Here is an 18,410-nt window from a genome sequence, read left to right as displayed (position 1 = left end):
AAAAAACAATTTATTTCTGACTATTACAACGTACAATTCCTGAGGAGTGTGGTTCTGATATGGGGGTGTATTACGTTTAAAGATAAATAAAGATAATTCAATATTCAATTACTGCTGTATAAACTTTTGAGATTCTCAGATTTACCCTTTGTTTGAGGACTATCTGAAGTATGGTATTACTCAACTCCAATTCGTTGTTTGTGGTTGGTGGATGGATGACAAGTAGAAAGTATTGAAAATACACGCGTCATTCTTGCTTTGTTTGATTGCACTTCTACAACTATTTCAATAGATGGCAGTGTAAACAAATATTGATTTCTAGATATACTTTTTCATATTTTTTATTTGTGCAGATTTATTATTGTCATTAAAGCATTCTTTCGTTCTTTTTTTTTATTAATGTTATTCTAATTCCGTTATTGACATGTTTGCGTCTGTGTCAGTCATCGCAAGTGTTATTATAACTTCATTGCATCTTCATTGTTATCTTTATCTGTACCAAGTGTCACTGTCATCAGTCATTATGTTTATGTCAGTGAGGCCGCATGTTTTGCTGTATATTTTTGTTTACACTTTAAACAAATTTACCTTATAAAGAAAAGAGTACTAGTATTATAGGTATCCGGTTTAGTAGTGTTTTATATTGCCATATCTATAATGGCTAAGCGATAGAGCTTTGGTAAACCTATCTTCTATTCTAAGTAGTCAGTTTGTTATTATGTGAATACTCATACTCAGTGTTTGGATGTAATTAGGAGGATAGCCCGTTAATTAATAGAAATGACGGGGCTAACTGTGTCCGAGCTCGTGGCCGGGCTGAAGTCACGGCACTCGGAGACGAGACATAAAGCTATCCGCGAGCTGTTACACTTTGCGAAGACAGACTTGCGGGAGCTGTCCCCGGAGACGTTGGCGCAGGTGCTGGATGAATTCAACCAGCAGATTCATACGCTCACGTCCAGCTACGACAACAATGAGAAGAAAGCTGGAATACTCACCATTGGTATGTGTAGTTGTATAGGTTATATTTTAATTGAATCAATCGATGGGCCCTGTTTGTACGGGCTGTTTCATAAAGTTAAAGAGTGTTTTGTGTTCATTTAAGTCTGTACGTTAAAAAATGCACCGAATTTGGTAAACATTTTTTGAAATTTTCAATCTGGCATACTATCTATAGCTTTATAACTGAAGTTTAAGTAGGTCAACATCTTATGTGAAGTCAATATGTATTAATGTATGCATGTAAAATATAAATTCAAGCTTAATTAAAGCTGAAACATTTAATAACTAACTGTACTGTATGGTCCTTCAGTTTGTATAATATGTATAAATACTATAAATCAATGGTTTATCCTCCAAACATATAAAATTATTATGTTGTTTGCAGTATGTTTAATTGGAGGCGATACGGAAACAACAAAAACCAGGACCATTCGCTACACCCAGTATTTAAGAAATGTCTTCCCTTCCACCGACATTGGCATTGTTGAGCTTGCAGCCAAAGCAATGGGGCGATTAGCTGCCACATTGGGTGTAAAGAGAGGGGAGTATGTTGAGCAGGAGATGAAGAGATGCTATGAATGGCTCTCAGAAGAAAGGAATGAGGGGAAAAGGCTATCTGCAGTCCTTATTCTAAAGGAACTGGCTATTGCTATGCCATCATGGTTCTACCAGCAAATTACTAAATTCTTCAACCACATCGTGATAGCCTTGAGAGATCCAAAAGATCAGATACGAGAAGCAGCAGCCAAAGCACTGAGAGCAGCTTTGGTGGTCACTGCTCAGAGGGAACAGCCAGAGCAGATAAATAAAATTCAATGGTATTCTGAATGTTATGAAGAAGCTATGACATCTTTTACTGACCAGCCAATAAGAGAGAAAGGTCTAAGTAGGGATGACCATGTGCATGGTGCATTATTGATTCTCAATGAACTCCTGAGATGTTCCAACTCGGCCTGGGAAAAGCAGTACACAGCCCTAATGCAGAAACTGGATGCTGAGCAGGACACATCTGATGAGATAATGTCTCTGAGCACTAAGATACAGACTTCATGGAGTCAGCAACATTTTGCTGAGGAGAAACATCAAACTGTTATCTATGAGTCCAATATTTGTAAACAACTTATTACTGAAAAATATGAAAAGATTTGCTCAGGTAATTATCTGCTCCTGATTAAAGTTTTTAAACCTGCTGAAGTAACTTTGCCTAATTGAACATTTTATCAGAACATTATACATGCCCAAAAGTTAAGTGGCTATCGCTATTTTTAAATTGGTCAAGATTTAATATTCATAGGGACGGTGATGCTGATGTTACAAACTTCTGAACCTTGCCTAATTGAGCATGTTAACTTCATAGATTTAACTTTTCATTATATGTATTTATTTTATCAGTATTTAATGGTACTCTTTGTCTGTTACAGATGTTATGGCACAGCAAATATCCAGAGCTCACAATGTCCATCAAATGCTGTTGCTAATGATACCTCGACTGGCTGCATTTAACAGAGAAGTGTTTTCCAAAAGACATCTTAAATCCACCATCAACCACCTGATCACGTTTCTAAGAGGAAGAGAAAAAGAAAGGGCTATGGCGTTTACTACATTAGGCCTCATTTGTGTAGCAGTTGAGACAGACATCCAGACATACTTAGGTAGGATTATTGAGATTATTAAACTAACTTTACCCCTGAAAGAGACTCCTAAGAAGCGAGTAGGGTCTGACACACCCTTGTTTAACTGTGTGACCCTATTAGGCTTTGCTATGAAGGAAAATGTGGCCAATGAAGTAAGAGAGCTGTTAGATCCAATGTGTGCCACGGGATTGAGTGCTCAGCTGACAACTTGCTTTAAAGAGCTAAGTCAAAATGTACCCTCACTAAAGAAAGATATTACTGAAAAACTTTTGAACATGCTGTCTTTAATTTTGAGGAAAAAACCTTACGCTCCAAATAGTTCAGAGCAGCAGATCGTACATTTGTTATCTTCAGCATTGCTGGTTGAGCCCCATGACGCTAACAAACTAGTCTTAGCGTTACGCACGTTAGGCGCATTCGATTTCGAATGGAACAATACATTGATGAGTTTCATAAGAAGATGCACAGATCATTATCTCCTAAGTGAGCAACACGACATCAGGATGGAGGCTGTAAAGACGGCCGCGAAACTTCTTATCAAAGCCATCGAGCGATGTTCAGTCACAAACTCGAGAACTCTCCATATGCTTATTGATGAGTCTTTAGGAAAACTTCTCGCTCTAGGTCGCTCAGATTTTGACCATGAAGTTCGATACAGAGTACTGGAAATATTCACAAATCCCGCGTTTGATAAGTATTTGGCTGTAGAAGAACACCTAAGTTGTCTGTTTGTGGCTATCAATGACTCCAATGTCGAGGTGAGCGAACTCGCGCTGTGCGTGATTGGGAGACTCAGCAACATTAATCCGAGCTACACAACGCCCACGCTCCGTCAACTGTTTGTTCAGATATTAATGGAACTACAATATTCTGAATCTGCAAGAAACAAGGAACAGTCATTGAGAATGGTCAACAATATAATTTCGCATGCACCACGAATTACGAGACAGTTCGTTGACACCATATTGAAAGTGCTCGTACCTAAACTTAGAGAAAAAGAAAGCAATCCTATAATGATTTCGTCTATTCTTAAAGCCATTGGAGATTTAGCGGAAGTGTACGGCGGTGGGCACGCCCTACACCAGTGGCTGCCAGAACTCATCTCCATTCAGCTTGAATTGCTATCAGATCCCAATCAACCAGAGAAGAGAAGTATCGCTCTGTGGTCATTTGGCCAAGTCATCAGTGCTACCGGCCACGTGGTCACACCTTACATGGAATACCCTCAACTGATGGACATGCTCTTAAGCTTTTTGAAATCGGAACAGCAGAGCAGGGACAGGCGCGAAACTATTCGAGTCCTAGGTCTTCTGGGCGCCTTAGATCCATATAAGCATAAGGTTAATCAGGGTTTGATAGATTTTCAAACAGTTTCGACTTTGATACCCGCCATCGACGAGACGGCGACTACTGATAACTTTGACTTGAACACGAATGAGATGTTGGTAAATATGTCGCCGATAGTGCTAGATGAGTTCTACCCGGCCGTTGTGTTGACATGCCTCATGCGAATCCTGAGAGACCCTTTACTGGCCCAGCACCACACAAGCGCTGTACACTCAGTAACCTTCATATTCCAGTCGCTTGGCATTAAATGTGTTCCATACATATCCCGTGTCACGCCGAGCCTCTTATACGTCATACGCACAACAGAGAGCGCTAACTTCCGTGAATTCCTCTTCACCCAGTTGGCGCAACTGATAACGGTCGTTAAAATACACATTCGGAACTACTTGGAAGAGATTTTCGATATCATCAGGGAGTATTGGACTCCAGACACTCCTCTGCAACCGACGCTGATAATGCTCGTCGAACACATAACAGTTGCCATAGGAACAGAGTTCAAAGTTTACTTGCGAAAGGTATTGCCGAATATTCTGCGTATCCTCAGATACGACAGGAGCAAAGACAAGTTCTTGACTGAAAAACTGCTATTAACTATACAAAAATTCGAGAATAATCTGGATGATGTACTTTTGTCGATAGTACCAGCAATTACTGCTTTGTTTGATGGGAGGAACATTCCGCAATCTGTTTCGAAGCTAGCAATGGAGACAATTGAGCATCTATCGATTTACTTGTACTTCAAGCCTTATTCGGCGACTATAATTCAAGCACTAGCCCGCGTTTTGGACACCAACCCGCCGTTGAGACAAACTGCTATGAACACACTGTGCGCGCTCATCATTCAGCTCGGGAGGGAGTATGTCGACTACATACCTTCGATGGAAAGGCTCATGATGAAGCACAAAATCCAATGTCCACAGTACATCGTATTGATTACGCGATTGCAAGTGGTTTCTACTCTGGCCTGCGATGATGATTACATGGACGAAACTCGTATGCGGCTTCGGAAGAAAGACGTGAGTTTTAATTATTTATTCGTAAATTGGTTTAATTAATCTACAAATGTTTTTACTGTTTAATACAATGTGGCTACATCTTCTGCAGGTGGTAGCTACGAACGAGATGCAAACGATGCAGAAGCTATCAGTAAACCTGTACGAGCTGCGGAAAAGTTGGGCAGTCAGCAGCCTCATCACTAAAGAGGACTGGTTGGAGTGGCTGCGGGATCTGAGCGTCACCTTCCTTAACGAGTCCAATAGCCCCGCTATCAGGTAACATCAGCATTCATATCAGGGATGTTGCGGATGCAGATTTTTTGGCATCCGCGGATGCGGATGCGGATGCGGATATTTAAAGGCTCACATCCGCGGATGCGGATGCGGATGCGGATGTCAAGATTAGGTACTTAGAAAACGTCAAATATTCCATTTTTAGTATTTTGTTATTAAAAAAAAACGAAACGTTTAGTATTTGAGCAAGAATATAGGTGCGTTATATTTAATAAACAGTAACTTGGCCGACTTTTCTGGATCTAGACGATTTCGTTATAGGTAATGACGAAATTACTTAGCACTTACGCCGCCACTAAGACGTTCCTGTACCGACTTGTTCGACATCCGCATCCGCATAAGCTCCGCATCGATTTTATGCGGATGCGGATGCAGATGCGGATGTTGAAAATAATGCGGAAGTTCCGCGGTTGCGGATGCGGATGCGGATGTTCGCAACATCCCTGATTCATATATTTGGGCTCACACCTATTATTCCGCCCTTTTTATGTGGCTTTCCTCCCAATCAAAGGGGCTGTCCATAAATTACGTCATCAATTTTTGACGATTTTTGACGCCCCCCAAAAACCATCCAAAAATCATGCTTCGAATGACCCCGTTTCCTCCTACGTCTTGCTACCATCATCCGATGTCCGATGTCCCCCCCCCCCTAATTAATTTGAAATGACGTAATTTATGAATAGCCCCAACATTCCATTAATTACTTCACAATTATTTCAGTCTACTTTTTAAAGGAAATCACGTTTCGTAATTATGTAATTTATATCTAGAATGTGTATTATGTCATTTTAGGGCATGCTCCACCCTCGCCCAAAACTACCCTCAACTCGCGTACGACCTGTTCAACGCGGCGTTCGTCTCGTGCTGGACGGAGCTGGGCGAGCAGTCCCGACGCTCGCTGTCCAACGCGCTGGAGAGCGCGCTGGCCGTGCCGGACGCGCCTGATGTGGCGCTCGCTGTGCTCACGTTGGCGGAGTTTATGGAGCATTGCAAGAAGGGAGAACTGCCGATATCGATTAGGTTGTTAGGAGATACTGCGATCAATTGCAAAGCTTACGCGAAAGCGTTATATTACAAGGTAAGTTAGACAGCCTGTAGAAAGTAGAAATAAAGTGACGCTAGAAATTATTTAAAAAAAATTGTGACAATAATCAAACATAACATTGCAGGAAGAAGAGTATCGCAACAATCCGTCCACACAAGTGGTCGAAGCTCTCATACACATCAACAACAAGTTACAACAGAAAGAAGCGGCCAACGGTTTGCTAGAAAAAGTTATCATGCAAAAGAAGGATGGCGACTGCTCGCTAAACGTACACGTCCGCTGGTACGAGAAGCTTCACAACTGGGACCAGGCTTTGGACCTTTATAATAAGAAGTTAGAAGTCGAACCACAGGATGACGAGTCGAAACTAGGCCTTATGAGGTGTTTGGAAGCGATGGGGGAGTGGCGTAAACTTTACAATATCACATCTGACCAATGGGACACCTTGTCTGATGAAGTTCGAAAGAAATCGGCAAAAATCGCAGCGGCAGCTTCCTGGGGCCTTCAAGAGTGGGACGCTTTGAAGAAAAATGCTGATTGCATACCAGAGGATACTCAGGAAGGCGCTTTCTACAGAGCTATATTAGCAATCCACGAGAGCCAATGGCCCGAGTCCAGGCATTACATCGACTTGGCCAGGAGTCTTCTTGATACGGAACTGACGGCGGTAGTTACAGAAAGCTATCAGAGGGCTTATGGCGCGCTAGTCAACGCGCAGCTGCTGACAGAACTCGAAGAAGTCGTCACCTACAAACTGGTAGAAGAACGGAGAAGCACTATCCGTAAAACGTGGTGGTCGCGCCTGCAAGGCGGCCAGAGACTGGTTGAAGACTGGAGGAAATTGCTGCAGATAAGAAGTCTTGTTCTAAGTCCGCGCGAAGATTTCCAAACCTGGCTGAAATTTGCATCTCTATGCCGGAAAACTGGAGCTTTAAATCAAGCGCATAAAATTGTCCTGTCTATAATTGGAAGCGACCCGATCAACAACCCAGATGTTCTACTCCACACGCAGGATCCTAGGATAGTTCTAGCTTACAGCAAGAATCTTTGGGAAGCCGGTAACAAGAGATACGCCTACGATATTCTGCAGAGGTTTGTGGATAGTTCTGAACCCGACAATGAAGAGCAATGTCGTCTGCTCGCGCGCTGCCATCTCAAACTTGGGTCTTGGTGCGAATCCCTTCAAGAGATCAACGAACTATCCATCCCAGAGATTCTCAGGAACTATTCCGCTGCTACTATTCTAGCCCCTGAATGGTATAAAGGCTGCCACGCCTGGGCATGTATGAACTTCGAGACCGTTCTGTTTTACAAACAGCAAGATAATATGTCCGAAAGCAGCGTAGCCGGTGGCTCAAGCGAGAAGAAAGTATCCAGAGCAGACTTCATAAATACACACACGATACCCGCTATTGAAGGCTTCTTCAAGTCCATCAGCATCTCCAACGGGAGCTCTCTTCAAGACACTCTAAGACTGCTAACCCTATGGTTCGATCACGGCCACAACCCTACAGTTTACGACGCGCTATTCGAAGGGATAAGGCAGATCGACATAAATATATGGCTCCAAGTGATACCTCAGTTGATCGCCAGGATAGATTCGCCAAGAAGTTTGGTGGCAAAGCTAGTCCATATACTGCTGATAGATATCAGCAAACTGCATCCTCAAGCGTTGGTTTATCCGTTGACAGTGGCAACGAAATCTTCATTCGTGACGCGTAAGAATGCGGCACATTACATTTTGAAGACGATGTGCGTGCACTCGCAGAACCTGGTGGATGAGGCCGCCATCATATCGGAGGAGCTGATCAAGGTGGCTATATTGTGGCACGATCAAGTGTTTATTGCGTTGGATGAAGCGTCAAGGTGCGTGTAATTTAACTATTGATTGGTTTTATCAATTATATTAGTAGCACTATATGATTTTTTATAAAATTGAAGTATGTAGGTATCAATAACAATAGTCTAGCTACTAGGGGCAAGCCTAGGCTACGTTAAGGTTCACATCTAAGCTATCGCTACAAAACACAACTCGTTGTTCCGCGTAAGTTTTTTTACAAGTCGGCTACCGGCTACTACCTGTAAACTCAGCCTTATTTTAAGTGGGATAATATTTATACATATCTGGATTCTGATTTCGTAAGAGTCGCTGTTATTGCCTTCAAATAAAGCCCCTTTTTGCCTGCAGACTATATTTCAGCGAGAAGGACTACAAAGGCATGGCGCGCACACTAGAGCGTATGCACGCCATGCTAGCACGACCCCCGCAATCTCTGAAGGAGGTCTCGTTCCTGCAGATGTACGGGCGCGACCTGGACGCGGCGCAGCGGTGGGGCGAGATGTACAAGGTACTGTGCTGTAGGCAGTACCTAGTACAGTCAGAAGTTGCTAATTTCGGCACGGTGTTCAAAATGACAATAAAATCGATAAATACCTTTCTCCCTCAACCTCACTACTCACTCACCACGCCCTCTTAGCAACTTCTGCTGCTACATATATGTACTGTTCATTTTCTCGAGTCGCGCCTCCTTCATCTAAATGTATATAGACTTGAATAAATCTGTTTTGAATGAAAGCGGCCGTCATATAAAAGTTACATAAAAAGCTTTCCCCACCGTGTCGCCACCGGTATTCACAATACTTACATTATGAGTACCCATTGATATAGTATAAAGAACTGGATACCCAATCAGCCGCCAAAAATGGCCCCACAAAAGTGATGTCAAAACAGATCATGCATTACTTTTTCGTTTAGTCTTGTTTGAAACGCTCAAATGTGAAGTTGTCAACAATTACGAAATGTGCCGTTAAAATATGTAAAAATAACAATGATAAAACAAGGAAAAAGGATGGAATGTATTTCTTTCGGTTAGTTCTTTGGATAGCATTACATAATTTATGTAATCTGGTGGTAATTTTATGTTTTGAATAAATTAATTTGTTAGTACCAAAGAAGGGATGTCAAGGAACAAAATTCTATTGAGTCGATGTGAGGTCAATATTTTTTTATATTTTTATATGGAATTCATAAGAAATAATATTATGTTTAAATTGAAGATTTCCAAGAAAACCTATGTGACGTGCAAAGTGGACTGCTATTTAATTATAGCAAGAGATAGGGGTGATGCAGTTTTAAACAAGGCAAAACGGCACTTGTGTGTTTGGCCCATTTCCCTGTTTCCGACATATATACCACCAATAAGGGCTTATATCGACTAACTGTAAATGCTAAACCTGTCGGAACACAATGACAACCACAGGATTTTTTTTTTATAAAGTATAGGTAGACTTTATAAAAAAAATCCAATCAGTATCTAAATGTCCCCGTGCACCCGTGCTATGAGTAAATGTAGATCTTAAATACACAGTTATTTAATAAGTAGAATTTATTTCAAGGAAATTAGTATTTAAAGACGTATACTTACGAATTAAAAATTTAATTTGTTTGAATTTGAACCACGAATTAATTTTATTTGAGCTCCCGATTAAATTAAATTTGTTTTTTTTATCACTTCAATTTTAATATTTTCCTGTACAGTAATACATATTAAAGTGTACCAAAGTGACTCCATTCGTTCATTATTCTCGTTTGACGTTGTTTGACGTAAATACGTTACGTTTAGTGCCATCGGACTAAATTTTTTAACAGTGTTGGTACTTATGTTTGCAAATTTGACACTTAATGCTTACGACATTAAGCTCTTTTCTGTACGAAACATTTATCTTGACTCAAAATTTACGTAAGCGTTTTTATCATCAATGCAAATGGTGCGAAACGTCATCGGGATCCACATTTCTTGACGTTTTTGTTCTGCTTTGTGTGTCTATTTCTTTTATATTAAGTCAGTGTGAGTACCTAATGACATTACTTTAAAAAAAGCGGCCAAGTGCGAGTCGGACTCGCCCATGACAATCATTGAAGGGTTCCGTATTTAGGGGATTTATGACGTATTAAAAAAATACTTACTAGATCTCGTTCAAACCAATTTTGGTTGGAAGTTTGTATGGTAATGTACATCATATATTTTTTTTAGTTTTATCATTCTCTTCACTTTGGAAGTGTCTCTCGCGCAAACTATGTTTAGTTTAGAAAAAAATGATATTGGAAACCTCAATATCATTTTTGAAGACCTATCCATAGATACCCCACATGTATGGGTTTGATGAAAAAAAAATTACTGAGTTTCAGTTCTAAGTATGGGGAACCCCCAAAATGTATTGTTTTTTTTTTCTATTTTTGTGTGAAAATCTTAATGCGGTTAATTACCAAGTTTCAACAGTATAGTTCTTATAGTTTCGGAAAATATGGCTGTGACATACTCGGACAGACGGACGGACAGACAGACATGACGAATCCGTAAGGATTCCGTTTTTTGCCATTTGGCTACGGAACCCTAAAAATGACATTACTGATGATAGTATAGTGATTGGAATGACGTCAAGTAATGAAGTTAGTTTAAATATTATGTTCCTTACAAGATTGGAGTAATGACACGGTTTTGATTTGCACTATTGACAGTGTAATGATTGGAATGACGAATAACAGAGAGAATGACGCAAGATACTTGTAACTTGATTAAATTTGTCACTTATCGTTCAAGCAGTTAATATTATTACTGTTAGTAGGAATGTAGGAATCAGCAGCAAAGTAAATGTAAAGGCGTGGGCATAGTTATTCATTTATTAGGAAATTACTTACACATTAGTATCAGACGAGATAATTTTCTGACTTCAGACTCTACATTCATATTAAAGTTATATGTATATTGAAAATTAACATTTTTACCATAACATACTAACAAATAATAAAAAAAACGCCTACTTTATGCATGATGCCAAGTACCTATGCAACTAAAATTAAGTTTCAGTCTTAAGACTCTTAAGGTTTACTTAATAAAAAGAAAATAATACTTCATGTTATTACTTATTTTTTGTTGGTTTTGCCTGTAAATTTACTAATCCACAAGCTATTATGAGTATTTGATCCATATACTTTATATGCTCGGACTTGACATTGGTTAACATTTCAAACTGTCTCAATTGCTTAGTCATCCTCTCAAGTCGTACTCTTAAATATTTGATAGCTTTTGCTTGAGCAACCTGTTCTTGTGCAGGTTCAGCGCTAGAGTTAATACCAGGATGGTTTGGGCGAAGAAGCCTCACACCTTTCGTCATCAGATAACTTTCAACACCCACAAAACTATTTTTCTGCCATTCTGCCATAACTACAGCATTAGGGGGCAAAATGTCTGTTAAATTGCTCCTCTCTAGCATATCTTTGTCAGAAATCCCACCTCCATAACCTTTGGAGACAAAAGCCACAAACCCTTTGGGTGTATATCCAATCAAATATTTCAGTATGTTGTTATATTTGTCTTCTGACCAGGTTTGTGCTTGATGCAGTTGGTTTGACTGTGCTGGCATTTCAATTTCTATCTCAAGGCTATGTAATATGCACTGCACATTGGGATATCTTACTTTGAACTCAGGTGGCAGTTGTGCTTCTATTTGATGTGGTGCGGGTAGATAGATCAGGTTTTGGAAGAAGTTTGCAAGACATGCTGTCCCTTTTACAAACATGTCTGTTATTTCTGACTTGGGTATCTCAAACTGGTCACCAATTTCTCTCAAGCATCCATTTTGCTTTATCTTAAAAAGTGTTATAATGAGAGTGAGTTCCGATAGTTCACTGTCGTTTTGCTCACAAATATATTTCAGGACCCACTGGAATTGCTTTGGAATGCCTAAATTTCCTTTTGGACAAATTAGGTTTATAAAGAAATTATCTTGCTGTAAATTGTTCTCGGTGATACTGTTTACAGATTCCAACTGTGATGTTGCACCACATAAAGATGGTTTTTCAGACGTGTCAGTTTGTGTTGATTGTGATGTCTTTAGTTTTAGGCTATTGTAGTTTGTAGTTTTATCTTCAGTTGGTATTGGTTCGCATTGAACACTCACAGAGGCCACAGAATAAGATATAGCCTTTGGAGTTGTGGAATCACGTTTCCTCTTGGGTGCTGATGAAACATTGTCTTTGCTTACAAGAAGTTTCTCTGCTGAAGGCTCCGTGTCCTGCAAAATAATTGTGATAAGAAGAATATGAAACTGCGCAGCTGCGTTTTAATCTCTATTACATTCTGAATGCAATAGCTGGATATCTATCAAACAATTCAAATTTGGACCATGCTAGCATTCAGTGGATAGGTGTACATTTATTTATTCCAAAATAGTAAAATGCAATAAGTACTTAAAAATAATTGTATACTGCTTACCATTTTGATTGAAATTTCCAAAGCCAAGGTCACTTAATATATTAATCAGTCCAGATATTAATCAATCCAGAGACGAGTCATAAATAATTGGATAGAAAGTATGAAATTAAACAAATATTTAAAAAACATACAAGGAAACAATCGTTTTCATTTCAATTATTTGGCAAATTGGCAATGAGCAATGACAATTTTGACATTACAGCGACAACGGCCGGCCAAATGGATGGGCCAACGGCATTGGCATTTACTATGAATCTAGTATTAAACTGGATTGGGCATGAGTGGTGGGGATAATTGACAGAACGGGATAGTCTTATGTATCTTTCAGTAGGAGTAGCAGCGAAAGCGCTATTATTGTTTGTCCTTGTCACAGTCTCACATTTTTTTAATTCCCCACCATAAATTAGTATGGATTATGGTGGGCAACAAATAAATTCGACCAATCATATCATCGCATTGCGTATGTTTTGTCCCTCACGGAGGCACGCGTAGACCACTTCTATAGGATGCTACCTTCTATGGCATTTACGCGGGAAATGACAGAACATCTTTGTGTTACCAGGAACGAAAACAAATATGTTATTTTTAAGCCTGTTCCACAGTTATTGCATTATTCGCGTGCTGAAATCTTTTATGCATGCTAATATGCTAATAAACACGGCGCACATATATAGATGGTCAAACCAATTTGTCAGTAAGTAAGAACAAAAAAACTATACTCATCCTTTTCTTTTCGGTGCTAGTACTAGTGTAAGACAAAGATAGTATGATTCTCTCTATGTTTGAAATGAGACAGTCCTTTGACAAACTATAGTTTGGCAAGTTATTTCCGCCACTAGAAAAAAGGCGGCAAATTTGAAAAATGTAGGGTCGGTGGTCCATACAAAAGTTTGAATTTTGTGCTTTGTTGGGTGTACTTCAGTATAAATGGTGCAATATGTATGTAATGCTCAATGGCTATTTTAAAATAATAAAAACATCGATACACATACACAATAAATAGCTCACCGCTGAAGCACCTCTACTAGTAGTATACTATCCATTACTAATATGTAGTACGATTTTTTTTACCACGTCGGTGGCAAACAAGCACACGGCCCGCCTGATGGTAAAGTCACCGCACTGGTTGTACCTACGCCTGCAACTCCAGAGGTGTTACATGCGCGTTGCCGACCCTAATCGCTGAACTATTCACGCAGGAATCCAACGACGACCGACACCTCAATGAGGCATGGGACCTGTACTACCACGTGTTCCGCCGCATCACGGCGCAGTTCCGCTCGCTCGCCTCGCTCGAGCTGCAATACGTCAGTCGAAAACTGCACTCATGTCGGGACTTCGAGCTGGCTGTACCCGGCTCGTACGTGCCCAATGAGAAGATTATCAGGATCTCCCATATACACAGTCATTTGCAAGTAAGTTGTGTGATTTTGACTCGAAATTGTTTGTATTGGGCGGTACTAAAACAAAAAAAGCGGCCAAGTGCGAGACGGACTCGCCCATGAAGGGTTCCGTATTTAGGCGATTTATGACGTATTAAAAAAAAACTACTTGCTAGATCTCGTTCAAACCAATTTTCGGTGGAAGTTTACATGGTAATGTACATCATATATTTTTTTTAGTTTTATCATTCTCTTATTTTAGAAGTTAGGGGGGGGGACACACATTTTACCACTTTGGAAGTGTCTCTCGCGCAAACTATTCAGTTTAGAAAAAAATGATATTAGAAACCTCAATATCATTTTTGAAGACCTATCCATAGATACCCCACACGTATGGGTTTGATGAAAAAAAAAATTTTGAGTTTCAGTTCGAAGTATGGGGAACCCCAAAAATTTATTGTTTTTTTTCTATTTTTGTGTGAAAATCTTAATGCGGTTCACAGAATACATCTACTTACCAAGTTTCAACAGTATAGTTCTTATAGTTTCGGAGAAAAGTGGCTGTGACATACGGACGGACAGACAGACGGACAGACAGACAGACATGACGAATCTATAAGGGTTCCGTTTTTTGCCATTTGGCTACGGAACCCTAAAAACGTGTTTCAGGATTTTTAACGATGTTTTTTGAGAAGAGGTACCACTTTTCAGACTGTAGTTGATTGATACATTAGCACCGTGTATAGTTATTAAGTCAGAGTGATCAGGATTAATTTGAACCTTGTTACCCAGGTAATAAAGTCGAAGCAGCGCCCCCGCCGCCTCACCATCCAAGGGTCCGACGGCAAGCAATACATGTTCCTCCTGAAGGGCCACGAGGACTTACGGCAAGACGAGCGCGTCATGCAGCTGTTCGGGCTCGTCAATGCTTTGCTGCAAGCAGATACCAACACGTACCGACACGATCTGGCCATACAGGTAAACGACTAGAAAAACAAGAGCTGCTTCAACTGCAAGCCCGGGGTCATTAACTCATGGTTTGACGTAAAAAATTGGTCTTAAATGGTTACATCAAGAACACTTAGCGCCACTTGCACCATTTCACAAAACCGGGTTTAACCGGATAAATCAGGAGTTACCATGGTTACCAGTACAATTTGATATTAGGTTAACGGTTTATCCGCTTAACCTTGAGTTAGTGGGATGGTGCAAGTGGGCCTTAGGAGCAAAATTTCGGAGTATTACAACCATCGTCGACACAGTTAACTGCCCAAACATTATTGCTATAAGGTATGGTCTATGTCTATAACTAAATCGTATATTGACTTTTTGGTAAGTATACAGATGTGTATAAATGAGGAGTGTCTTTTCAAAAGGGTTTATTTTTTTCTTAGCGGTACTTCTAGAGAGAACCTTGCTCAAGAAAACTTAAGGTCCAATTTAGAAATAGATTCCCAGAAAAAATAAACCCTTTTGAAAAGACACTCCTCAAATAGGCAATTTTAAACTTTGCATGAAATAAACCGGTTATAATGTTTTACTCATACCTTGACGGCAGTGGCGTAGAAAGGACTCTTCCCCGGAATCTCTAGTGTCAGAGGCCAAGATTTTTACAGAGTCACAGAGCCCGCGTTGTTAGTTATTACTATCATAACTGCTTATATAATTTTCTAATTGTCTGTGCTCAGAGATACGCCGTGGTCCCGCTGTCGCCCAACTCCGGGCTGATCGGCTGGGTGCCACAGTGCGACACCCTGTACAACCTCATCATCGACTACAGGGACAAGAAGAACGTCAAGATAGGCCTCAACACCGAGCAGCAGATCATGCTGAGAATGGCCTCGGACTTCCCCAAGCTCTTGTTGATGCAAAAGGTGATTTATTTTGGCACCTAGCACAAAGTTTAGTGGCCAAGATGACAATCGCATCAACTTCACTACATCGTATAAAACAAAGTCGCTTCCCGTTGTCTGTCCCTATGTATGCTTAGATCTTTAAAACTACGCAACGGATTCTGATGCGGTTTTTAGGGTTCCGTACTCAAAGGGTAAAAAACGGGACCATATTACTAAGGCTTCGCTCTGTCCGCCCGTCCGTCTGTCACCAGGCTGTATCTCATAAACCGCGATAGCTAGACAGTTGAAATTTTCACAAATGATGTATCTCTGTTACCGCTATAACAACAAATACTAAAAATAAAATAAATATTTAAGGGGGGCTCCCATACAACAAACACGATTTTTTTGCTCTATTTTTTGTTGATGGTGCGGAACCCTCCGTGCGCGAGTCCGACTCGCACTTGGCCGGGTTTTATTTTTAATAGATAGATGAAAGTTTATGTATAATTTGTTAACCCGTGCGAAGCTAGGTCGCTAGTCAACTTATAAAGCTGTAATTAGTTTCCACGGAAAATCCTAACTGGAACCTTCTTCCAGGTGGAAGTGTTCGAGCACACGCTATCCCAAACGCCAGGCAACGACCTGGCGCGCCTGCTGTGGCTGAAGAGCCCCTCCGCCGAGGCGTGGTTCGAGCGCCGCACCAACTACACGCGCTCGCTCGCCGTCATGAGCATGGTTCGTATATCATACCATCGTTGGCTACGTTCACTGATCATACGTAAGCCTTATTGAAAAGACATAGAGCTCAAGTTCAATAATAAAAAAAATATAAATAAAAAATAAAAATCGTTTATCTCAGACTAAGTATGTCCATAAAAATGTTAGTTGTATTACAAACTTAAAAAAGGCTATGTTAGTTAAGAATCAGCAAAAACAAACAAAAAACAAAATTAATAAAAAAAAAAAATCTAATGGTGGTGGCTCTATTTGTACCAAATTCCGAATAGTTCTATGTCTCAGCCACGAGAAACCATCGTCGGTAAGTTCACTAATCATTCGTAAACCATCCGAAAATGTCTCAGCCCCGAGAAACTTCTTAAAGCGGAATCGCTTGACGCTGACAGTATCGACCGCTGAATTGAGCTGACCGATGGCTTGAAGGAGATAAGGGATTTGCGACTGCAGCCGACAATACTTAAAGCTGGAAATCGCTAAACTTCCTTTGAAGGAGATGGGAGGTTTGCTACAAGATTTTTTTGTTACCAATTATTCCTTTGTTCTGTCAAATTTATCATTTTTTTTATAACCAGGTGGGCTACATTCTCGGGCTCGGAGACCGACACCCGTCCAACATCATGCTGCACCGAGTCACGGGGAAGGTCCTGCACATAGACTTCGGCGACTGCTTCGAGGTCACGCAAACGAGGGACAAGTTCCCGGAGAAGATCCCCTTCCGGCTCACGAGGATGCTTATCAATGCCATGGAGGTGAGGGAGATATTACTGACATTGATGCAGTGATATAGAAAGTGACATATTTGAGAAACGTCGCCAGTTGTAGGGCCTTACGGTGCGAGTACTATTCTTTGCGCGTAAAGCACGTTGAGAGCATTTTTTGTCTAATTTACGCACAGAAAAGCAATAGCTATGGAGTTTATATGAATTAAAAAATATATATAAACAAAATAAATAGAAATCCAGTCCAAAAATTACTGTGATCTACGTTTTCCAATAATTTTCAAGTGCCGTTCAAGAAGTGTAACGCTCTTACGGTAGATGTCGCTAGGGTCCCCTTGACCCATATAGTGGAAAGATTTGCTGGCAATGGATGAGGTCTTGGTGGCTCAAATGGCAGAGTGCCGGAGTATCGATCTAGAGGCCGTGAGATCAAGTCTCACCCAAGACAGTAATTTTTCCACTTTTAAATTTATTCTAAGCTTAATGTTCAACTGCTTGGTGTTAATTAATTTAATTTGGCTACAGCAATATTCCCTGTTTTCAAGTCGTTTCGAAGTAAAACACTCGCCTCCGTTTATGTCTCACAATACAGTCACTCGTTTAGCTTACTACGTCGTAAACCACAGACGTTTTTCCACTCCCAGGTAACGGGCATCGAAGGCACCTACCGCTTCACCTGCGAGGCCGTGATGCACGTGCTGCACAAGCACCGCGACAGCGTGATGGCCGTGCTCGAGGCCTTCGTGTACGACCCGCTGCTCAACTGGCGGCTCATCGACAACGACCGACACTCCCTCACAGAGTCCACCTTCTCGTCCGACATAGACTCCTCTCTTTCCCTCCCGAGCAGATCGAGAAACCATCTACACTACGAATCTGTCGAAATACCGCCGGAAGCTAACCTCAACAAGCGCGCGCTGTCCATACTCAATAGAATCAGAGACAAACTGACGGGGCGGGACTTCCCACAGATTGAGGCGGTGGTGAGCGTTCCAAAACAAGTGGATCTACTTATTAAATTAGCCACGAATAATGAGAATCTATGCCAGTGCTATTTGGGGTGGTGTCCCTTCTGGTAGTTTTGAAATATGTAAATAATGGTTATCCTGAGATCATGCCATTATTATTTTGTATAAATATA

At 40.7% G+C, this 18,410-nt stretch overlaps 1 protein-coding gene across 1 annotated transcript; it reads left to right on the top strand.

Annotated features, from left to right (window-relative positions):
- The first annotated feature begins 543 nt into the window (after window positions 1-543).
- LOC134653962 (serine/threonine-protein kinase mTor-like) lies at window positions 544-18,410 on the top strand. Its single transcript, XM_063509328.1, has 13 exons — window positions 544-1,003; window positions 1,388-2,155; window positions 2,424-4,999; window positions 5,088-5,254; window positions 6,065-6,350; window positions 6,442-8,183; window positions 8,506-8,665; window positions 13,792-14,007; window positions 14,767-14,952; window positions 15,663-15,848; window positions 16,410-16,547; window positions 17,123-17,299; window positions 17,914-18,410. The coding sequence occupies exons 1-13, from the start codon at window positions 781-783 to the stop codon at window positions 18,346-18,348; spliced, it is 7,260 nt and encodes a 2,419-aa protein (XP_063365398.1). The 5' UTR covers window positions 544-780; the 3' UTR covers window positions 18,349-18,410.

Source organism: Cydia amplana, chromosome 14 (assembly GCF_948474715.1).
Source record: "Cydia amplana chromosome 14, ilCydAmpl1.1, whole genome shotgun sequence".
Taxonomy (NCBI): Eukaryota; Metazoa; Arthropoda; class Insecta; order Lepidoptera; family Tortricidae; genus Cydia; species Cydia amplana.
The sequence above is the reverse complement of the archived record's forward strand: the minus strand, read 5'-3'. Positions and strand labels throughout refer to the sequence as shown.